Source organism: Mastigoproctus giganteus, chromosome 4 (assembly GCF_048544385.1).
Source record: "Mastigoproctus giganteus isolate SK-2022 chromosome 4, ASM4854438v1, whole genome shotgun sequence".
Lineage (NCBI taxonomy): Eukaryota > Metazoa > Arthropoda > Arachnida > Uropygi > Thelyphonidae > Mastigoproctus > Mastigoproctus giganteus.
Window position 1 is genome coordinate 41587461 of NC_143578.1, and position 25454 is coordinate 41612914.

Sequence of the window (25454 nt, forward strand, 5' to 3'; positions counted from 1 at the left end):
TACCACTCTATACAAAAATAATGGCTGCAAGGTTCGAACGAAACAACGGTTTTACGTATATTAAGTAGTAATCTACAAAAACTCTATCTAAATTAAAAATAAAAATAACCAGCGTAACTAGAGCTATAAAACTACATATAAAGTACAATATAAAATAACAATTAGGTAAATTAAATGGCAAACACATCATTTTTCCGGAGCCTGTAATTCACAGTTGTAATTTTTAAAGAGAGTCAGCACACTCTCCTCATCATTGGGTCTTATAGATTTTTCAAAGAAAATAGGATGGATGTTCTGCCATGTTGATAGTGCAGACATTCAATCAGGATATGTTTCACTGTCAAAAGTGCTGAACAGTGTGGACAGTGAGGAGGATCCTCTCCTGTCAGTAAATGGAGGTGAGTCAGATATGTGTGTCCTATTCGTGCCTGTGCAAGTACCACTTCTTTTCTTCGCACTGTTTCGGCACTAGAGTGCTAAGCTTTGGTTCCTATTTTAATTGGTAGAGTTTATTATTGGTTTGGGTGTGCCATAGCTTTTTCCACTATACAAGACACTGTTTGTATGATGTGATTATAGTCGGAGGATGGGACTAGGGCAGAGGTTAAATCTAAAGTTGTTGGATTTTTGGCAGTTTTGTCAGCTAGTTCATTCCCCTTTATCCCCAAATGTGCAGGGATCCAGCAAAAGGTCACTGATTGGTGACTTTCTTCAATTTTCAATAGGAGGGAGACTTCTGATTTGATTTAACACAGGGTGAACCTTGTAAGAAGAGTTTTGCACTGATGTAATTGAGCTGACTGAGTACGTGTATACTATGTATTTTACAGAAGGGTAGTGATTCAGGTTTTCTAAGGCTAATTTTATCGCATGGAGTTCTGCTGAGAACCTGCTATACTCAGGTGGAAGAGCAGCCGAAATGATTGTAGAAGGAAATACTGTTTGTTTGTTTGTTATTTGGTTTTTAGGAGCATTAGCAACTAAGGCCATATTGCTCCGGGGATATGTGGTGGTCATTCCCTGACCTTTCCGCATCCTCCGTATTTGGTGGTCACGGGTTCGAACCCCGGTCTAATCAAGAAGCGTGTGCTACGCACTGCCGCTCCTGCCCACCTGGCTACGGAGGCGCCCAAGGAAATACTGCCCCAACGGCTGAATGTGATTTGGAACCATCAGTATATATTGACAAAAAATCAGCATATTTTGGAATATGGCTTGCATGGATTCCTTCACATTGATCATTGGTAGGCGATTCTTTCCCCACTTGTGAAGATAAGTATTGCAGGTTAGTTGCAGAGGGGAGTCCACGGTGGTTGAGAGTAATTCATTACTTGTTGCCTGTTAACAATAGGAACATTCCAACTCTGTGTTAATTTAATAAGGCGTAAGCCAGCTGGTCTTATTTTAGTGGGTTTATTTCTATAGAGATTTTGCAGTGGTGGATTAAAGAGGTATGGCTCAATAGGATGCTGCCAGCAACTTTGTATTCGGGCTGCATACTTAAGAAGCAGCATTTTTCTGCAGAGGTAAAGAGGGGGCTGATTAGCTTCAATGTATAAACTATGAGTAGGAGATGTCCTGAAAGCACCAAGTGTAATTCGCAATGCACTATGCTGTATAGGATCCAGCCATCGTAGTGTACTCTTAAGGGCAGAATCATAAAGTGCAGCACCATAATCCAATCGGGATCTGATCAATGCTCTATATAAGAGCAACAAAGATGTATGATCTGCTCCCCAAGACAAGGCAGATAAAGCTCTTAGTATGTTCAGCTTTTTGAGGCAGGAAGTATGCACAAATTTAATGTGTTCAAGGAAATTTAATTTCCTGTCAAGGATTAATCTCAAGAATCTGATGTTGTTAGTCACTGGAATGGTAAAGTTTGATATCTGAAGTTCAGGACCTGTATACATTTTCCATTGATTACAAAAGTGGATTGCAACAGTTTTCTGCTGTGATAGACGATAGCCATTTAACCCTGCCCACCTTTGGACCTTATTCGGGGATATCTGCAGTTACCATTCAATGGATCTCATGTTCTGAGGACAAGATATAGAGAGATCATCGGCATAAAGGTGAACTTCCAGTATTTGGAAATTCTTTTGTGATGGAATTGATTCTAAGAGCAAAAACAGGGTTGCACTCAGTACAGACCCTTGTGGCACTCCTTCCTGTAAAAATGTCATAGAAAGCAAGTTGTGGTATCGAACTTGGAATGAACGATTCTGGAGAAAGTTCCTGATGAATATAGGAAGGTTGCCTCGTAGACCAAGAGCATGGAGGTCACTGAAAATGCCACGACGCCAGGTAGTATCAAATGCCTTCTCTATGCCTATGGAAACCATAACAAGATGTTCATCTTTTACAAAGGCATTATGAATCGCAGACTCAGCTTTGATCATGAGATCTAGGGAGGACCTGTTCTTTCGAAAGGAATGCTGATTATTACTAATTAGTTGTTGTGTTTCAATGATCCAAACAAGACGATTATGGATAATTTTTTCAAGTAATTTACCGAGGCAACTGGATAGGGAAATAGGTCTATAACTGTTAGGATCTTTTCCAGGTTTAAAAAAGGCAAGAACTGTGGCATGATGCCAAGAGCTGAGATAAATGTTTTTCATAAATATTCAGTTATAGTAGACCAGCAGTATTTGTAAATTTTTGTCACCAAGGTTTTGTAACATAAGTTATTCCATCTGGCCCAGCAGTACTGTTGCGTGTTGTTTTAATGGCATGTAAAAGTTCAGAAAATTGAAGAGGCTGGTTATACGGAAGAAAAACTGAGGTTTGAAAGTTGACGGATCATTATTCAGTCTTGGTCTTTATTTTCTGAAAATCCAGAGAATAAGTTGATGCTGCTGAAACTCGGGCAAAGATTTTGCCCATTTGCTATGTCCTCAGGAGCAGAGAGTTCTTGCCCATTCCATGAAAGAATTGGTGAAGGGGTGGTTGGAAATTTGCTGGAAATCCGCCCGATTTTCTTCCATATTAACCTGGAGTTAGTGTTTCTATTTATGGTAAATGCAAACCGAATCCAAGAATTCTTCTTGGCTTGTGTTTGAATGAGGCGTGCTTTTGCCCTTAGCTTCTTGTAGTTAATAAGATTAGCTGTGGTTGGGGATCTACGAAATAAATTCCATGCTTTATTTTTTAATTTCTTTGCATTTGTGCATTCTTCATTCCACCAATAGTTAAGGTGCTGTCAGGACTGGGGATTTGACAATGGAATTGAACATTTAGCTGCAGATAGTAGGTGTGAAATGATATAATCTGTGGCTTCATCTATTAATTGCGTTTGTATAAATTTCTCATCCAGGGTGACAGCTGACTGAAATTTGACCCAGTTGGCTTGAGAGAACTTCCATTTCCTGCAGGGTTGGGCTAATGGTGGTTGTGCAATGAGCAGATCACAAATAATTGGAAAATGGTCACTGCCCATGGAGTTGTCCATAACAGACCATTCCATGATTGGAAACAGAATTGGAGAGCATATTGAAAGATTGATTGCAGACGTTTGTCCAGTAGGTAATTGTATGCGAATGGGTAGACCTGTAATAAGAATGGTAAAGTTTTGCTTATCCAGAAACGTTTCAATTAGTCGACCATGTCTATCTAATTTAGTAGATTCCCATATCGGGTGGTGGCTATTGAAATCCCAAGCAAGTTTTCAAGATCTTGGTAAGAGAAGATATGTCTTGGTGGGAGATAGATTGATACTAGTGTTAACGCAATCTGGGCTATCAAACATATGGCAACAACTTCAATTTCAGTTTGTAGAACAATTTGCTTGGTTGGGATCTTTGAGCTAACCAAGATAGCCACACCTCCACAGGCAGCATTTGAAGTATTACGATCTTGTCGATAGATAGAATAGTTCTTTATGGTGGTAGAAATTTGAGGAGTTAGATATGTTTCCTGTAGACAAAAACCAACTGGCAAGTAGCAGTTAATTAAATCTTGAATATTGTTAAAGTTGCTACCAAATCCTCTACAATTCCATTGTAGAATATAAGGCATTATTGGCGTTTAGTAGAAGAAGAAGTATCTGACTGTTTTTTTTTTTGATGTGACTGGTTTATGGGTTCAGGCTTCGGCTTTTCTTTTTTGGAGAAGAATGGCCGACCAGTGTCCATATCCTCTTCCGCATATATTTCTAAGATTGGGTCTTCCTGTCTGGATGAGTCAATTGTATCCATGTGTCTTGAATATTCTTTTTTATGTTTGAGCCTTGGTTATTTGATGTAGCATCAATTGTTGGAGGAGGAGATTTCACAGGTACTGTAGGAGCAGTATTGCTTGCCTGATTCAAGTGCTTGGGGATACTAGACTGTTGCTAAGAGAGAACAGTCTGAGCCCAGTCAGAGATTGAAGCATTGTGCGGGGGGGGACTGTAACATCAGTTTGGGTAGCCACTGATTGATATTTTTGCACCACACTGGTATGTACGTTTAGAAATACTGGGAGTAATTAATTTCCTTGCTTCTTGAAAGCTTACTTTATTTTCAATCTTGTATTTTACAATTTTCTTTTCAGTTTTCCATTTGTTGCACGTCCTAGAATAAGCAGGATGGTTATCTTTACAGTTAGGGCAGGATATTCCTGTTGCCGAACAATCAATATGAGTGTGATCAGAGGACCCACAGTTGAGACAAACTGGGTTTCCTCTGCATTCCGTTTGAGAGTGGCCATATTTTTGGCACTTATAACATCTCAATGGATTAGGTATGTAGAGCTGAATGTGCAAAGATAACCTGCTTTTATGAAAGAAGGCAGGTTTCGGGTATTAAAAGTGAGTAGGTGTGAGTGTACTGTCCTTTTTTAATCATGATTCTTTTTACTGCAATTACATTTTGCTCCTGAAGCTCTTGACTTATCTCCTCCTCCAAGACATTCAATAGGTTCCAGCTGGATATAACACCCTTAGATGTGTTTAGGGTACCGTGGGGAGAAACTTTTACTGAAATTCAGCAATATTTGTAACTTTCAGTAGATGCTCCGAATGTTTCCTGCTAGTAGGTCCCCTGATTGCAGTCGCTTGACTGTTTTAGATCCTGCAAGATTTTCGAGGTGCTTCTGGATAAGAAACGGAGACAATTTGGTGAGAGGCTGATCTGTAAGAGAGTGCATTATGAGAAATGCAGGAAAATCTATGGCTGCGGAGTTGGCTTAAACCTCTTGGGTTGAGACATGTCATGTTCAATTTCTATGTCTGGCCGAGAGCTTGTCAGCTCTAGAGGAGGAAACTTATTGTGTTCCATAATTGCTCCTTTTGGCCCTTGGCAGATTAACTGTTCTGCCAAGGTTTCCGGCCCCGCCACAGGGAGGCAGGAGCAGTGCCTGGAGTGACCAAGCGAGAAGTAGTAGGTGTTAGTAATAAAAATATAAGAAATAAAGAAAGGTGGCTTTCCTTTCTTGCTCTGTACAAGAAATTTATTTAATAACAAGAGCTGTTATTAAATAAATAAATTTTTTTAAGGACAGGAACGTAAAAGAACTAAGAATCAATTTTTGGAAAATTGCTCAGTCACAATCTCTTGGCACCCGGGCCTCATCTCTTTGTTCTTGCCAGCAAAGTTCCTATACATCACTAACAGAACTCCATTAACTGTTGTAACAGCCTGTTTGCACTGCTCAGAGAACTTCATGTCAAGACTGTGCAATGTGGACAGATGGTGCAGAAGGAAGAGACCCAGGTCTCCTTCACTTGAGTGTGGGACCACCCAACTAGTATGTTATTCTGGGATTACTGCTACCTGCATGCAGTATCTTGCATTTATCAATGTTAAACCTCAATTGCCATTTCTCAGCCCATCTACCCAATTTTTCTAAGTCATGCGGGAAGTATTATGACTTGATTCCTGTCAACCTTTGTATCATCTGCAAACTTAGCCAATAAGCTTGATAGGCCATCAATATCATTAATAAATATAAAAAAACAACAATGGACTCAGCAGTGACCCCCTGTGGGACTCCACTAATAACAGCAGTCAAGAAGAGCAGCACAATCACTTTTTGCCTTCTCCATCACTTTATCCATTGCAGTAACTTGTTCTTGATGACACACTGCTCCAATTTGTATACCAGCCTTTTATGTGGAACAGTATTAAAAGTTTTTCTGAAGTCTAAGTTATAATATCAAAATTACTTTTTGCATCCAATTCCTTTGTTACTATGTCATAGTAACTAATTAGATTGGCCAGACAGGATCCCTCCTCTTAAAAAATCCATGGTATGATTTCCATATCATTCCTTTCCTATTAAGATGATCCTACAATACTTCTTTAACCACTGACTTGATTATTTTCTCTGGAACAGAAATCAAACTTATATGTCTATAATTTCTCACATCACTCTTTGATCTCCCCTTTGTGAATAGGAGAGCCATTTGCACACCTCTAATCTATAAGAACACCCCCCCCACCCTTTTGAATCCAAGGATGTTTCTATAATTATGGCCAAAGGCTTGCTTACTTTTTCTGCTTCTCTGATAATCGGATAGACCACCAGCTCCAGATCCCTTGGTTTAGAATTAGCATTAGTTGAGGCATATGATGCAAGAAAGCAAGCTTATAGAGCATCAGCCAAAATTCTTGTAATATACATTAGCTTATCTAACCCTCTTTTATGACCTGATTGCAGACTAGTTTGTGTCTACTGTAGGTTTCTATATCCCACAATAATTTATAAGCATCCCATCCATTTTTCTTCTCTGTCACTAATCTCATCAGTTCATTTGACATCCATTTAGGTCCAAACCCTGAACTATATCTCTTTGTTGGTATAAAAAGCTTAATATCTTCTATAATTACTCCCCTGAATGGCTCCTATTTAGAATTTGCAGTTGGTCCCACTGAAGTTGTCTTTATGAAAGTAAAATCTCTTCCCCCTACCCTTGACAGTAGTTATTTCTTTAAGTATAACTTACATTAATATATTATGATCATTGCCACCTAGTAATTACTTAATCTGGGTATTCTTAATGCATGATGAGTCACTGCTGATAATCAGATCAAGAGTATTGTTTTCTCTTGTTGCCTCTCCAACATGCTGCTGTACAAAACAGTCATCCAATAAATCCAGCAAATTTCTGATACTGTGGAGTGACCAACTCACAAATTCCAATCAATATCTGGAAAGTTAAAGTCCCCCATTATAAGACATTCTGATACCCACTCTACCAGTCTGTGTATTCTGTCTGTCAGGTAGAGGTTTGAATAGGAGTCTGCTGCTTAGAGGATCCCTGTTCTCATTTTAGTTTTCCCAGTGCTTATGTCACATCAAACTGACTCAACATTGTACTGGCCACCCACGGTATCTTGGAAATATTCACCAAAATTTAATTATTTGATAAAATCAAACAGTGTACATTTACAAAAGGACCAACACCTTACAGTGAAGTTTACTAAATATTTCAATTTCTAAAACATTTAATAATCTAAATATTAATTTTTTATGTTAATCCAAAAAATGTAAGGCCACTGAAATCCAGTTTTCTAGTAAGGTGAATTGGGATGGGAGTTGGGAAGACTGAAGTTAACTTTTTAAAACTGAACTGGAATTTCTATAGGTTTTAATTTTTATAAAACATATGATGGAAGGTCCAATGGAAGTAAAGGAAATGAAAGGAGAAAAAGTCTGGTGCGCCTAGAGTAATATCATAAATCATTGATGCCTTGTTGCCACATGCACTATATTGTCAAAAGTAGCCTACATGTTTTTAAGAACCTTTTACTGATATAATATTTAATAATAAAACATCAGCCCACCTCTTGTCTTAATTACACACTGTATCCTTTTATTAATTTGGAAGATACTGAACTAATTTTCTGATAAAAGTAAGTCAGTACTTTGGTCCATTCCTCCTTCACAACACAGTGGTCAATTTACTTACTAATTTCAGGCATATTGGCCTGGCTAGAAACTGACTTTTCATACTGATTCAGTATGAACCTTCCAGTTCATACAGAAAGTACTCATTGGGTTAAGGGCAGGACAATGGCATTTTTGCACATGAATGTCTGAAGTATAGTAGTGCACTGTCATGCTGAAATGTAAATGGGCCCTATACAACCACTAGAGAGTAGGCAGCATCCACAATGTCATGTACTGAACAGCATTCACTGCTGCAGTAATGACAACCAATGGTCAAAGCCCAAACCACAAGAAAAGACCCCAAACAGTAGCAACATCGGCATCAAACTTCACACTTGAGATGATACACTCTGGTAAATAATGTTGTATGGGAATCCATCATACCCAAACATGGCCAACAGATTTAAAAACCATGAAGTATAATTTGTTACTCCATAACACAACCTTTTCAGCACTACAAAGGTCAATTATGATGAGACCAATTTTGATGGGTTATGTACCAGGCATGTTGATGCTGTACACAATGTGTGCCTTGATGATTGGTTTGTGTGCTGGAGTTCTTCTGTGCCAATGTGAAACATTGATGTCCTACTGAACAAAATACCAACAGAAATATTAGCAAACTTTTGCAAAAAAAAAATCTGTGGGAGAATGTGCAGCACCCAGATCCACTATATTTAGATGGCATTGAGTGCAAAATTTCAATTTTATGCATGCATTATTATTTCTGCTTATATATTATATATGGAAGCAGAAATCTGCAGAACATTTTTTTAAATCTGCTGGAAAAAAAAAAAAGCATTGCACAGTAAAATATAAACATGAAACTAATAGCCATTTCCAGTGCAGAAAATCATTAAAAGCATGAAATTTAAAAATTATATGTTTTCACTTTTTTCTACTTAAAATTCTTTTCATCTATGGACTGTAATATGCATTCAGCAATATTTCTTAATTTAAAATATTTTAATATCAAAAGATTGAGTAGCTTTATATAAACAAACTGAAACACTACAGTACTTATTATTCATTCGCTTCACAAAGCTCTGAAAAAAAATTTTTACAAGAAGGGTTGAAGGAACAACCTTTCGAGCATGCTCATGTTTTCCCAATGATGTTTTTAGAGCTAATTACATAGTGAAAGCCATAAATTGTTCCTTCCAAGGTTGAGACAATGAAATATTTAGAGTCAGAGAGCATAATAGTGGATTATCTTGAACTAGAACAGAAATCAAAATACTGGACCAAGACCTGTGAGGTTCCACACATCTGAAATGCATAAAAAGTTGCAAAAAGGATCACACAGCATGCCTGGTGCTTTCACATAATTACTCTGTGAAAACTTTAAAATACTGCCTTCTAAAACAACAAGTAAAACTGGATCTATACTTATGGGGGGGGAGAGTAATTTCAGACGTTAAGTTTGAACCAACAAAAAATGTGCAAATTTCATTTGCAAGAGGCTTGACAACACTGAAGTGTGAAAAAAAAGTAACAGAAATTATATAATTTTGATCATTTGAGATACTTTTTTTTTGGACCATCTTGTATATGCTACAACTAGTATTTACATTATTATTTTTTTAAAATCGTGTGGTGATTCATGTGATCAAGAAAATGGCACAATGTAATCCTTAATTTGTATTTCTGCACAGAATGAATCAGTTTTTTTTTACTAATAAAAAGTTATTTAACCAATATCTTATAATATGGCTATACACCACACTGATTTATCTAAGAAAAAATGTATAAAACAAAGACGGTTTCAAACTTTATAATGACATGCATCATTATATATAAAATAACTTTTTAACTCACTTTTATTGATGTTTGAGGTGGCGATACTTCAATTGCAGAGGTCCCAACCAAATCTGTAATGTGTTGATGTGGCATTTCAAACCTAAAATTGGTACTTGACAGCTTCATACATTTCTCCAATGTCATAATAAAAGTATCACAAGTGCCAGTGATTAAACTTGCTGCATCATTCATTCTCTAAAGTGGCATAAAAATAACTTCAGTATGTGGCATGCACACAGAAGGTATCAAAAAAAGAGAATAAATTTATATGTATAATGTTTAATCAAAATAGTTTGGTGAAAGTTGCAAAAAATGAATTTTATTAAATAAAAAATGTTTACATCAAGATTCTTCAGTATAACTGCTTGCAACCACACTTTTCAAGGAAGAACAAGACAAACTATTGGAAGGGATGGACAGGTGATGGGGAAGTTTTTTTGGCTGACGCTTCATTTACCACTATTAATACTTCTTCCATTCTGGGCTATTGATTAAAACATTTTTGGAAGTCTTATTTTGTAAATGCTTTTAGGCAGTCCATTGTGTCTGAACAGATTTTTTGAATCAACTCAAATAAATCACTTTCCTTTCATATCCTGTTTAAGTTTTGGGAACAGCCAAAAGTTGCATTGCAACAAATCATATAAATAAAGTAGATGAAGCACTTTATTTGCCTGAGAACACTTTTGCTGGTCAAAAATTTCTGGACAGTGAGTGACGTGTGATAAGACACATTATTACACATCACTGTGAAAAATGGTGAAGAAGCCAACCATTTCACCATTTTTCAGGCCATTTATGATGTTGCTATGAAAATTAGAGGCATCATATGTAATATTTTTTAAGAAAGTAAATAATGCCTTCATTCCTTTAAATTAATTTGTTGCATGAAATTATGAACATATATATAGGTAGTTCCCGACTTTAAATGTTAATTTGTTCCTAGCGCGCACTCATAAAGCGGGAATTAATTCCCGCTTTTATGAGCACATTTGAGAATGTAACCCGTTTTTAACATTACGTCCCACAGACGTAATGTTAAAAACGGGTTACGTTCTCAAAAATGAAATTTGACCATAGTAATGTTAAATAAAGGTCAACAAAACAATAGTTTATGCTTAAAAAATGATTTATTTATCCAAAGAAATGAAAACATAGCCTTTAAAATCAAGCAAATTATAATGATAAAGAAATTATTTATCATACAAATGTTAAAGAAAGTTTATTCATCATCACAAACTAAATGCACACTCATTGATGGTCCATCACTCGTTGGTTTGTTGGAAGCACAAGGAGTTTTCTTCTCAAAAATGCTTTAAGAGTCATTTGTTTCCAAGACAGTCTTTTCTTGTGACTTGAAAATCTCAGTTGCTTTTTCTGTGTTGAAAAGCTTCATCAGGCTCTTTGAGAGTGAAGGAATGAACAGGAGTTTCAGCTGTTAAACCTTCTTCTTACTCAGCTTCACATTTTCTCATTTCAGTGGGGTCTTTCATTTGTAAGCTCTCCATTGTGTACTTGAAGCAGATCAGTGACATCAGTTGTACAAACCTGAAGCTGCAATTGGTTAGCAACATTTACAAATGCTTTTGTTTCATTTTGTACTGTCTCTTCTGGTTCTTGAAATCCTTCAACATTATCAATAAACTGATGACAGAGTTTATTCCAAACACACTTCATTTTTTTCGCTGCAATTTTGTCCCACGCTCGTTTTATTATTTTGATTGCATCTAAAATGTGGAATTCTTTCCAAAATTCTTTAATATTTGGGCAATCACAGTACAGTAATACCCCGAAGTTACGCGATAGGTGGGTCCGACGAAAATCGTGTAAGTCGGGGTAAAACTTTGCTGCATATAAATACATATAAATTTTGCTTAATTGGGACCAAGGACTAACAAAAACACTAGTTTAGAAGAAAAATATTAATAAAATTGCAGTTCTTTATACATATTAATACAAAATATGTATTAAAAAAACAAATGACTTACGTAAAAAAGTTATTTTGATGTCGATGGCTTCATAAAATCTAACAAATTCGTCTGACGACACAGCGCGTTCTTTTTTTCACGCAGAATTTCTTCGTAGCAAGCTAATAATTTTTTTATTCCTTGCTTTGTAGCTATAACGCGTTCTTCGTTGGAGTCTATGTTTTCTAAAATTTTTAAGCCCTTTACAATTGAGCCCTTTTCAATTTTCAACCTGTCAAGTTTGCAATTGTCATGTGCTTTTCGCCGTTGCTTCATTTAGGCCTGTAGCACGTGCAATATCACATGGTCTTTCATTTCGCTCAATTTGAAATCGTTTCACAATTTCATATTTTTTCTCTATTGACAGAGGTGGACTGGCCATAAGCCTTACCGGGGAAACCCCGGTGGGCCAGTGTGATTTTGGCCATAAACCATAGTATGAGGCCACTATAAATTTTCCCGGGTAAGAATTTTTGACCCAGTCCGCCTGTTTATCGATAATTGATTTTCTTTTTCTCTCTGAATCTGCAGTGTCTTCACCAGGACGCTTCCTTTTCACACCTTTTAATTAAGTATTTTACTCATTTTTAGGGAATAAAGCACAATTACAAAACGAGGAGGCACGCTTGATACGCATAAACAAAGCTGCGCGCATGTAGCAACTGAATAAACAACACCGTAAAGGCAGAGATACACTATTAACACCTCACATTTCTAGGGGTTACTACCATAAAACAATAAAAATCCAGTTGCGTTTCTGCTAGTGAAATCTGTTATAAACTGGTAGTAAACTCGATCTAATTGCATTTGCGATTATACCGATAGCTGGAATTGTGTTGGTTTTTACGTTATTATGGTGAAATGTGTTTCCCCTTCACTGATATAAAAAACATAAAAGCAGCAAAGTTGAATTTTGTTCATCTTTCGCTCTCATTCTCCGCCGTCGCACCGTATATCGATAATATACATGAAAAACGACCTTGAAGATAGTGGGCGGCAGCGTTGCCAAACGAAAAAAATCAAGAACCGCGTAACTCTGAGTTTGCGTAAGTCAGGGTAGCGTAAGTCGGGGTATTACTGTATTCTAAAAATCAAGAGGAAACATTAATCAGCCCTTGGAGTCTATCTTCTCTTTTTGTATTCTGTGTTTGCAGTGCTAACATCTGTGATTTTACTAAATTAAATCAACAGTCAGGGCCCAAAAGTTTGTATGAAAAAAAGGAAAAAAAAAAAAGCAAGAAATCAACTTCTGTGCAAACGAAACAGTAAAATGTTAATGTAAGTGCACTTTTAAGTGAATATGATGTCATGCAACCCATGATTTTGACAATCATTAAACAAAAGGATGTATTTAAAACAGTGAAAGTAAAGGAGGCCTCTACCAGTTTTCAAAAGGCAAATTATTAAAATGGAAAAGCTATTAATGATATGGATTTATGAAAAACAAATTAAAGGTGAATTTGTGAGTGCTCGATTTATTTGTGATAGAGCTAAAGCCATTTATGATGATTTAAAATGTGATGCTCCTCAATCACATGATTCTCATTTTGAAGACTTTAGTAAGAGATGGTTTGAGAACTTTATACAGATATCTCAAGCTAAGAGTGTAGTAAACATGGTGACGCTGTAAGTGCAGATAAAATGGCATCAGACAAATTTAAGGCTGAGTTTTGTGAGTTGATGGAAGAGGAAGGTTATCTTCCTCTTCCATCAACTCACAATGGAGATAATACTTCAATGAAAATGAGACTGGCCTCTTTTGGAAGAAGATGCCAAAGAGAACCTACATAATTAAGGATGAAGCTGCCTTGCCAGGGCACAAGCCTATGAAGAACAGGTTAACCTTGTTGTTTGATGCCAATGTTTCTGGTAATTAAATTAAAGCCCATGATTATGGATTCATTCTGAAAATTCCAGGGTATTAAAGCAACAAAAGATTATCAGAGGTAAACTGTGGATCTACTGTAAGTCCAACTGCAAAGCACTGATGATCAGGCAGCTATTTACTGAATGGGAAATTTAAATTTTTGGTCCTGCTGTGAAAAAGTATCTGAATGATAACAAACTGGCATTGAAGGCTCTACTGCTTTTGAACAATGCACACGTCCATAACCCTGGACTTGCTGCTTTTTTGGAATGCAAATTTGATTTTATCAGTGATGTTCCTGCTAGTTAATGCCAATTCTCTGATTCAGCCTACGGATCAACAAGTGATAGCTGACTTCAAGCTATACATGAAGGTTTTTAGGAAATGCCATGAAGCAATATCAACTGGTGATGGCATGACGAAGAAGGAATTTTGGAAGACAAAGTTAAAAATCTTGGAGGCAGTGAAGAACACTTTTGTAGCATGACAAGAAGTCTCAATCACTGCCTGGAAACTTCTCTGGCCAGTTACTCAGCAAAGACTTTGAGGGATTTGAATACCAGGATATTTTCTCTCTTTCTCTGGGTCAATCTATGGGGATTGAAGTAGACGAGGAAAATTGCAAACCTGATTCAATCTCATGAAAGGGAGCTCCGCCACTGAAGACCTGCAACAGTTGGAGTCTATGAGCAAACAGGACAATGGAGAAGAGAAAAGAGGGCAAGATGATCATAATACAAGTGCAAATGTCAAAGAAATTCTGCATCATTGGAACCAGGTAAAAAAATTATTGAGTGTAAGACACCTTTCCATAGAGCAAAGAGAGCTTATGAATTTTCAGTATAAAGACACTGTCCTGGCCTACTCCAAGAAGCTGTTAACAAGCAGGAGAATGGCTGCAAAATAGACAACATTGGATACTTTTTTTTTGACAGAGGAACAGATGTAACTTAAGCTTCAACCAACTGGACCTTGATAAGTTAGTGTTAATAATAGCCAAATAATGCAAGAAAGTCAGAGACTTTTGATGGCAGCCAAAAAAAAAAAAAAAAAAACAACAAATCATGCACTTTCCTCCTCATGAAAGTAACTATCCAGTTGACTTTGAATTTATTCAATCTGGCAGCCTCAACTCCCTAGGGAGGCAACTTGTTCCAATAATCAATGACTCGCTAGCTAAAAGAAAACTTCCTACAATCTAATTTAAACCTCTTCTCCTGTAATTTGAATTTTTTGGCCCCTAGTTATGAAATTCTTTATAACAGAAAAAATTCCACCTTCATTCATTTTACTAACCCCTGTCAGAGACACAAACCTCAGTGAGGTCCCCTCTGAGGAGCCTGGTTGCCAAGCTCTGTACCCACATAATCAGTCTTTCCTCATGTGGTCACCCTTTCGTCAATCTCGCCATGCGAGTTGCCTGTCTTTGGACCCTTTCAAGAAGCTAAATGTATTTTTTCAGATGAGGTCTCCATACTTGGACAGAGTATTCCAAATGCAGTCTTACAATTGCCTTATACTATGGAATTATGACCTCCCTATATCTATAGGATAATGTTCGATAAGTCATTGATAGGACACCATGGGCTTTCTTGGCCACCTGTTTACGCTGCTCAAAAAACTTCATATCTGCCGGATTGTAACTCCCAGATCCCTTTCTTCTTCTATTGTTTTTAATTCAACCCCACCAATTGTATAATTTATTTGGATATTGCTATAATTTATCTTAGTGTTACTATGGAAGCAGAAGTTATTATGGAAGTAGACACTCTTTCCAAAAATTTTCTCTATCAGCCCTTTTAGGCAACAATCTTTTTAACTAAAGGTAAAAACTTTTTGTCAATTTACTGTATTAATTATGTACATACTTAAAAATGTTAGCATAAATATTTATTAACTAATATTAAGCTGTTGATGACCCTGCTCAGGTTGGAGACAAACTGAATAGATATTTTGCATCTACATTCACACATGAAGAATTCTTTTAGTGAAGGGGATGACAGAAGTTCATCAAACTCTAACGAGAAGCTATTTGACTTTGTGATAATTGAAAGGAAAGTGGAGGAGAAATTGTTGAGGATGGACATAAAAGGAACCTGGGGTGGACGGAATCTATCCAATTATATTAAGGGAGGCAGCAAAGAAGGTAAACAAACTCTTACCCATAACTATGGAAGCATCCTTGGATTCAGGAGAGGTTTCCTATGGACTGGAGTTGTGTGAATATAACCCCAATTCATAAAGGGGGATCAAAAGGCAACATGAGTAATTACAGACCTTTTTGTTTAATGTCTGTTCCAAGGAAAATAATGGAATTACTGATTAAAGAAGTAATGCAGGACCATTTGGACAGGCATGCAATTATACTGCAATCACAGCATTTATTTGTCAAGGGGCAGTCTTGTCCAACCAATCTGATAGGTTACTATGATGCAATGACCAAGGAACGGGATGCAAAAAACAATTTTGACATCATATACATGGATTTCGGGAAGGCTTTTGATACAGTTGCACATAAAAGACTGCTGTACAAAGACTGCTGGAGCAATGTGACATTAAGGGCGAGTTTATGGATAAAGAGATGGTTAAGTGGAAGAAGACAGCAAGTGGTTATCAATGGGCACTGCTATTCATGGACTGTTATTAGTGGAGTCCTCCAGGGTTCAGTTCTGTGTTAATTGTTGTTTTCAATATTTATCAATGATATTGATGAAGGTATATCCGGCTTAATGTCTAATTCTGCAGATGATACAAAAGTTGTGGCAGGGTGAGCTATGGCAACAAGATCTGAAAAATTGGGTTGACAGGCTGAGAAATGGCAGTTGAAGTTTAACACTGACAAATGCAAGGTACTGCACATGGGTAGCAGTAACCCCAGAGTAACTTATCAACTGTGTGGTACTACACTCTAGGTAGTGGAGAATGAAAAAGACCCGGGGATAACTGTGCAGTCAGACTTGAAATTCTCTGAGCAGTGCAGAAATGCTGCCAGGACAGCTCATGGGGTTTTGTCAATGACATATATAGAAACTTTGCTAACAGGGATACAAGACCATGGTAAAGCTGCACCTTGAGTATAGTATACAGGTCTGGAGGATTCACTTTAGGAAGGATGTAGATCTGCTGGAACAGATGCAGAGAAGGGCAGTCAGATTTGGTGAAGGGAATGAAAGGGTGCACTTACCTAGAAAGACTTCAATTCTGTAAATTACAGTGTCTCGAGACTAGGTACCTGCAGGGAGATCTGACTGAGGTGTTTAAAGTCTTGAATGGATTGAGTAGGCTGAATGTTAATGGTATTCTTCCACTTGCTGAGACTACACATGAAGGGGCATAAATTCACATTGAAGGAGCATAAATTCACGTTGAAGAATGGTTGCAGGAAAGATGTGCAGAAGTTTGCCTTCAGACAGCGGGTGGTTGATTGTTGGAACAAGTTTCCATCTGTAGTTGTAGAAGTGGATGAGTGAATGGTGTGTTTTTTTGGCTGATACTATATAAGCTAGCTTTCTTGCATCATTTGCATTTACTACTATGACCATTTAAGAGTAACTGATTACTTTCTAGAATTAAAAGTAATTACTAGAACTGAGCAAGTATTAATCTAAGGGTTTGCTATATTATTCGATTAACTATTCTCTAATAAAATAATTTTTGTTTGGCTAAGCACTGGCATCATCAGAAAAGACTTCAAGGTGCTCTTTAATGACTATCTACAAAGAGCAAAACTTGCCTAGCCAAGACAGGACACAAGTATATTCAAATATTATATATATATCACAGCAATTCTTATTCAAATATAATTGAATAAGCACTAGTGTAAAGATTTTATCTTTTTAAAATAACAGAACAGCATATGCTGCAATTTTCAGAGCAGTCACACAAAGTTTTCTTTGTCAATTTTTTTTGTCTTTGTAACTATTTTCATAATTGTACAAGCTAATACTATAATGTTCAAATAAACTGCATATTAATTTATTCCATTTTTAGGCAAAATCCAGTAGTATCCACATCATAAAATCTTTAGAAAGTGGATAATTCAAAATATCATCATGGGAGGTTTAACTTTTATTAAACTTCCTGTGATATACTACAGCATAACCTCAATATAACAGGGATGTTGGGGATAACTTTAACACCACATTATAGGGAGAAGGGAAAAAAAATTAGCTATGTTTTTTATTCCTTGTAAACAAAAGAGACTTCCTTTCAGAGGATTTCATGTTTGTCTATGAGGTTTCTAGAAGACAACAAATTTCATTTCCTATCACTAATGCTTTTAGAAATTCTGGATTGTAATCACAATGTAGTGTGAACCTGATAGATCAGAGATTTCTTTTGAAATCTCAGATCTATCCTGTTAAAAACTTGGTAATGAAGAAGTTGCATGTTTCATGATAACAATATCAGATATGATGGCTTGGCAGCTACCACACGATATTTCAACTTGAGAGAATGTTTTTCAATTCCTATTTGACAACTAGCTTGAATAATATTTAATATGAGACAAGCATTCAATCTGTTAAAAACAAATTAGAATAACATTCATGCAGGTATACTTTTGGGACATTTTAACACTAAAAAATACAGAGATAAATATTTACATACTTCAAAATCTGGCTTTGTGTCACTGGTTACCACAGATCTAATTGTATGAACTTGCTGCATTAGCAGATCACAGTATAGTCTCAGTTCTGACTTTTTTAGCTTCAGGTTATCAGTTTCTTTTTCATCTAAGTATTCAGAAGGATATTAAATATTATAAAAGAACAATATATATAAAAATAGCCATTAATAAAAAAAATATTCAATATAAAAGAATTATTTATAACAATGTATAAAAATAGCCATTAACAAAAAAAAACCCCAGTTTCAAAGTTACAAATGAAATATATAAGGGCCATTCATAAGAATAGAGAAACTTCAGATAGATGGAAAAGAATATGCACTACACAAACATCAATTTATTTTTAATTTTGGACAAAAAAGGGGGGGGGGGGGGCATGATACAGCAAAATCAATTACAGATTTGATATTTATTCGCATTAAAAAACAAAAAATTGTTTAAAGAATATACCACATCTCAGCACATAAAACTATGCATAGGCAACACATCCTTTGGCAATAGTCTTGTAAATTGACGAGCAAAACAATTTGTATTGTGTTAGTTAAAACTTAGGGACAGCTCACCAGATTACCTTAAATTAAAGTTAACCTGACCATCTATATTTCAGTTATTTGAACTTATGTCCAGTAACTTGGCTGCATGAAAGACAGCCCAAACAGATGGAACAGAGCACATGTGTTTTTACTCACTGGTGAACATGCCTTTTATGTTGTAATGCAGGGCACTAGTTCAAACACCGGGACTTAAGTTTATTTAAGAAATAAACAGTGCAACTTACCTCTATCTTTAATGACAACCATGATTTTTCAGGGTATAATATAAAGGCAATTCTCACTTTATGAGTTCCCGGGTTTAAGAGTTTTTTCCCTCCCAAGTATCAAGTATCAACAAAATTGAAAATATGAACGTTGCAAAAAATGAATGTTAAATATTCATAAATACCACATTCCAAACCACCTACGTAGCTATATAATACAGTGTACTCAGCTTTATGATATTAATCCATTCCAGAGACACCATCGTATCGTTAAAATATGGTAATGTGAACCCAATAACACATTGTTTTTCGGCAATTCGTTTCAAGATCTCAGAAGTTGAGATTTTCGCTGTATAATTAAGCTATTTATCTCTCTAAAATGACATTTTTAAGGTTACGAGCGTGACCTTAAGGCCATATAAAAGGTCGTGAGCATGGTCTGTAAATTGTATTAGTTACCAATTCAAATCATTAAAATGCACTACCCTTCATCGTTATCATATGTTCTGTTATAAGAATCGATTTTAAATGGCTTTGTGATATTTTTCTAAAGCACATTCCTGGAGGTCACGACCATAAAACAATTTGCACTTTCCAGTTTATTGGGCTTTTCTGTTACTGCAAGCAATTATAAACAGGTAGTAAACTCAATCTTCTTGCATTTGCCAAAATACCGATAGCTGGAGTGGTTTTTTATTTTTTACGTTATTATGGTGAAATGTGTTTCCTGAAATAGTAGTAGTAGTGGCATGTGATGCAAGAAAGCAAGTGTATGAGCTTATGCAGCATCAGACAAAAAAAAACAAAAAAAAAAAACACACCATTCCCTCCAAATGCCTGTCCAGTTCCTCTTTAAATTTATTCAACCTATCAACTTCCACAACGACAGATGGAAGTTTGTTCCAGCAATTAACCACCTGCTGGCTAAAGGCAAATTTCCGCACATCTATTCTAGATCTGTCCTTTCTTAATTTGAATTTATGTCCCCTTAGGTTCATAATCTGAACAAGTGGAAGGATCCCATCAGAATTCAGCGTGCTCAACCCATTCAAGGCCTTATACACCTCAATCAGATCACCGCGCAGGTGCCTAGTCTCCAGCCACTGCAATTTGCAGAACTTAAGCCTCTCTTGGTAAGAGGATCCCTTCATTCTCCTCACCAATCTTGTTGCCCTTCTCTGTACACGCTCAAGGAAATCTACAAAATTCCTAAAATGAGGTCTCCAGACCTGTATGCAGTACTCAAGGCGTGACCTGACCATTGCCTTATACAAAGAGACAATCACCTCCTTTTCTATCTTTTCCTCCTTTTAAATCTGAAATCTTTACTGAAATCTTCAATTGTATAAAAAACATAAATAAATTTTCAGAATCTTCTCTTCGTTGCTTTTTTTTTAAAGCTTCGTAAACTTGTTACTTCACGCGAATCGTGTTAGTTGCAATTTGTGTGCCATTAAAAAATGCTTATGCATGCAATCGTGAAGTTTATAATTAAAAGAGAAGATTATCTTGGAAACAAACACCTCTTGAAACATTTCTGAAGAAGAAGACTCCTTGTGCAACAAACCAACGAGTGCTGAGACAATAAAAAGTGATCAACGAGTGTGCATTTAGTCGATGATGATGAAGAATAAACATTCTTTAACATTTGTAAGTCGTAAATAATTTCTCTATTATTATAATTTGCTTGATTTTACAGACTACGTTTTCATTTCTTTCGATAAATCAATCATTGTTTAAACAAACTAATTAGCTAACTAATTTCATTGTTGATAACGTAACCCCTATTTTTAACCTTATATCCATGGGAAATAAGATCTTGCTTTACGAGTTTTCGCTTTATGAGCGCGTGCTAGGAATGAATTAACTCGGAAAGTCGAGAACAACCAGTACTTTAGGAATATACATGGTAATTTTTCATAAATTTTACTTTAAAAAAACACTCATCTATGTGAATAGTTCAAAGTTAGTTTATTAAGTGCTTGTGCTCTATTCTTTACTGTCATGCAGCAATCTTAGTTTGATGGCCACAGAGTGAGGAGCAGTAATCAGCTCATGCATTCAAATTTAGTGTAATTAAATAACAAGCACTTGGGCTAATTTTGAACTTTCCATGTGGTATAAGATGTTTCATTACATAATTAATTTGTAGGGTATATTTTTATTTGACCAATTTATATATTAATAAACAACTGATATTCTATTCATTTCCATTCCTCCTACAAAGTAATTATCAGCTGCATAATTGAAATGGCATATAATACTGGCAGTATCCTGATATGGTATTCCAGGTTATCCCAAAGATGTTTTACATATGATTCAGGTTGAGATTGAGAGAGAGAAAAAAAAAAATGGGGGGGGGAATTGATTGGTATTGCAGTGTCATTCTCCTCAAACAAGTCTGGTGTCAAGAAGTCTGGTTTGTTTCTTAAATTATCATGATAGCACATGAAGGAGCCATTTCTACAAAAATGTGGAATTCATAAGAAGAGCCATTTCTACAAAAATTCATAACTAGCTGTTTGATTCTCTGGGGATTCCTTGGCATACTAATGCTTTGATAACAGTGTAATAATTTACATGGTACTAGACCATATGATCTTTACCACGAACTATGTCTACACAAATGTGTCTTCGCAGGCCTATTAGAATAATGCACAGGATGAAAAGCTCAGAATATTAGTTAATTATAGTCCCAACTGAAGAAGCCTTTAAGAATTCTTCGAGAATGACAGGATTCAAACTCAAATCCAAACAAGTGAAAGTGGTGAACTCACCAGGCCTTAAAATTGAAGAAATATCTCAGAGAGGGAATTTTGATTTGTAGTATCTATTATTTTTTTAATATCATGCAGATCATAATATGAAAAGAAAAAAAAGAAGTAAATTCAATGATTTATTTAAAGAAGACTAGTCTATTACTATATGCATATCTGGTTACTGTAGGCAAGAAAACAAATTTCAAAATGAAAATATAAGATACTTTGAAGTCTACCTTTCTAACTTTAAAAAGTTTTTAATACCATACTGATCAAATCTGTTGAGCAAATAATTCTCTACCTTAAAAACACAGAACATGAGCATTATCGTAATTGCTACACATTGAACACAACAGATAGTACATCCAGTACATCGTAAGTACTCGTGCACCAACTTCCGAACAGCCTGGGATACCCTAATACTCTAAATCTGTAAATGAATATAAATATTTCAATCCTTTATTCATAATTAAAATGTATATTTATCACCACATGGTGTGTGTGTGTGTGTGTGTGTGTGTGTGTGTGGACATCAATCATTTTAAATAATCACCAAGTATTAGTGATGAATGTAGTAAATAATAATATTAGTAAAATAATAAGAGGAGTTTACCTCAATATAGTGCGTAGAACACTTCTGTATGATACCCTCCAGAAATTAATTTCTGGAGGGTATCATACGGAAGTGTTCTACGCACTATATTGAGGTAAACTCCTTTTATTATTTTACTAATATTATTATCAATGTAGAACATATTGAGTAGTACAGCTCTGATTCATACTAAGTAAATAATAATAAATGTTATTTTGGCAATTAATAACTTTGTGGAATCACGTGATGTAAAACATAATGCAATTATAAATACACAGGTGTTTTTTTTTTTTTTTTTTTAATGAAACCCCAAACATGAAAAGCTCAAAACCTATAGTACTTAGTATAGTGCATGGGTTGAAGGAGAAGGGGGAGAGGGATGTCGGAAACTTTGCTCTGGTGACTAGTAGTAGTGGCATGTGATGCAAGAAAGCAAGTGTATGAGCTTATGCAGCATCAGCCAAAAAAAAAAAAAAAAAAACACCATTCCATCCAAATGCATGTCTAGCTCCTCCTTAAATTTATTTAACCTATCAACTTCCACAACCACAGATGGAAGTTTGTTCTGCAGCAATTAACCACCCACTGGCCAAAAGCAAATTTCCGCACATCTATTCTACATCTGTCTTTTCTTAATTTGAATTTATGCCCCCTTAGGTTCGTAATCTGAACAAGTGGAAGGATCTCATCAGAATTCAGCGTGCTCATCCCATTCAAGGCCTTATAGACCTCAATCAGATCACCGTGCAGGTGCCTAGTCTCCAGCCACTGCAATTTGCAGAACTTAAGCCTCTCTTGGTAAGAGGATCCCTTCATTCCCCTCACCAATCTTGTTGCCCTTCTCTGTACATGCTCAAGCAAATCTACATCCTTCCTAAAATGAGGCCTCCAGACCTGTACGCAGTACTCAAGGCGTGGCCTGACCATTGCCTTATACAGAGGAACAATCACCTCCTTTTCCCTGCTAGCAAAATCCTATATATCATTGACAAAACCCCATGACCTGCCCTGACAGCCTGTCTGCATTGCTCAGAAAACTTCATATCTGACTGCAAAATTACTCCCAGGTCTTTTTCATTTTCTACCACCTTAAGTGTAGTACCACACAGTTGGTACATTTCTCTGGGGTTACTTCTACCCATATGCAGTACTTTGCATTTGTCAAGGTTAAACTTCAGTTGCCACTTCTTAGTCCATCTGCCCAAATTATCTAGATCCTGTTGCAGTAGCACACTGCCATTACTGTCATTAACAACCCTGCCAACCTTTGCATCATCTGCAAACTTCGACACTAAGCCTGATATACTATACAAGGGTTTCACCACTTCAAGCCTCCAATAAGCAAAGTGGTGGTGTTGCACTGGTTGATGGAGTCATCTACCAGCTAGTGTTAGTATTAGTAGAAATTAGTATTATATTACATTATAGTATAATACAATATATTGTATTGTATTATTAGGGCTATTTTATATTAGTATTAATAGCAGTAGTTACTATTTGAACCATGCATGGGTTGAGAGAGAAGGGGAATGATACCAGCAAATCTGACGAATACTGCTCAAGCTATGGGAAAAATATAATTAGCATTTTTAGCATTAGCAAAGGCACATGATGCAAGAAAACAAGCTTATATAGCATCGGCCAAAAAAAAAAAAAAAAAAAACCCTTATTTCACCCATCCACTCGCTCCAAATGTTTGTCAAGTTCTGCCTTGAATCTATTTAAGCTATCAACTTCTACAACGACAGATGGAAGTTTGTTCCAGCAATCAACCACCCGCTGGCTAAAGGCAAACTTCCGCACATCTATCCTACAACTGTCTTTCCTCAATTTGAATTTATGACCTCTAGGCAATTATTCTGAGCAAGAGGAAGAATCCCATTAGCATTGAGCATGCTCAAACCATTCAAGACTTTATACACCTCAATCAGATCACCTCGCAGGTGCCTAGTCTCCAGACACTGTAATTTGCAAAACTTAAGCCTTTCTTCATAAGAGCAACCCTTTGTTCCATTCACTAATCTTGTTGCCCTTCTCTGTACTCGTTCCAACAGCTCTACATCCTTCTTAAAATAAGGCCTCCAGACCTGTATACAGTACTCAAGGTGTGGTCTGACCACTGCCTTATACAAGGGGATAATCACCTCCTTATCCCTGCTAGAAAAATTCCTGTATATCATTGACAAGACACCATGAGCTACTCTTGCAGACTGTCTGCACTGCTCAGAAAACTTCATATCTGCCTGCACAATTACCCCCAGGTCTTTTTCATTCTCTATCACTGTCAATGTAGTACCACAAAGTTGACACATCTGGGGTTACTGCTTCCCATATGTAGTACTTTACATTTGTCAATGTTAAACTTCATTTGCCATCTCTCAGCCCATCTGCTGAACTTTTCTAGATCCTGTTGCAGCAGTGTACTGTCATTAGCGTCATTAACAATCCTGCCAACCTTTGTATCATCTACAAACTTTGACATTAAGCCTGATATACCATCATCAATATAATTTATAAATACAGAAAACAACAATGGACCCAACACTGAACCCTGAGGGACTCCACTAATAACATTAGTCCACAAAGAGCAGTGTCCATTGATTACCACTCTCTGTCTTCTCCCACTCAACCATCCCTTTATCCATAGCAGCAATTTGCCTCCAATGCCACACTGCTCCAATTTGTACAGCAGTCTTCCATGTGCAACAGTATCAAAGGCTTTTCTAAGATCCAAATATATAATTGTTCACTATCATCTTTATTTCCACATTTACAAAAAAGGAATGGAATAACATACTGATAAGTGCCTAAAAGCAAATACTAATTGCATATTTCTTATGTGTTTGGAAGAATTGAACTCATCTATTTTTAATTTTCATTTATTCTTGAAGGAGTATTTAACATTATAAAATCATTCCATAATAATTAAAAAAAGTGAGAAGATTGACACCACAAATTTCCTTTTCTTCCACTATTCAATTTGAATTTGCACCTATAAACGTATCTTTGATACCTCTTGACCTCCTGTTACAGACTCTTTTCTTACACATTCACACAGAAAAGCCAGTCAGGGACCTTCTTACACTGCAAACATTTCCTTTGCAAAAACACTAACTAGGCTTTGGGTGTAAAGTTGAACCAAATTTCCTAATTTCATATCCAGGTTGTAGTACTATTTACTTTGTACACTGAATATGATAGCTAACATAT

At 36.3% G+C, this 25454-nt stretch overlaps 1 protein-coding gene across 1 annotated transcript in view; it reads right to left on the minus strand.

The window, feature by feature from the left end:
* The window catches only part of LOC150086662 (pleckstrin homology domain-containing family A member 3-like), a 78330-nt gene that overhangs the window by 3318 nt on the left and 49558 nt on the right, over window positions 1-25454 (minus strand). The window contains exons 4-5 of the mRNA XM_090371502.1: window positions 18118-18242; window positions 9694-9870 (exon numbers count right to left, since the gene is read on the minus strand). Of these exons, the coding sequence (XP_090227628.1) occupies window positions 9694-9870; window positions 18118-18242 (302 nt within the window). The remainder of the gene's footprint in view (window positions 1-9693; window positions 9871-18117; window positions 18243-25454) is intronic.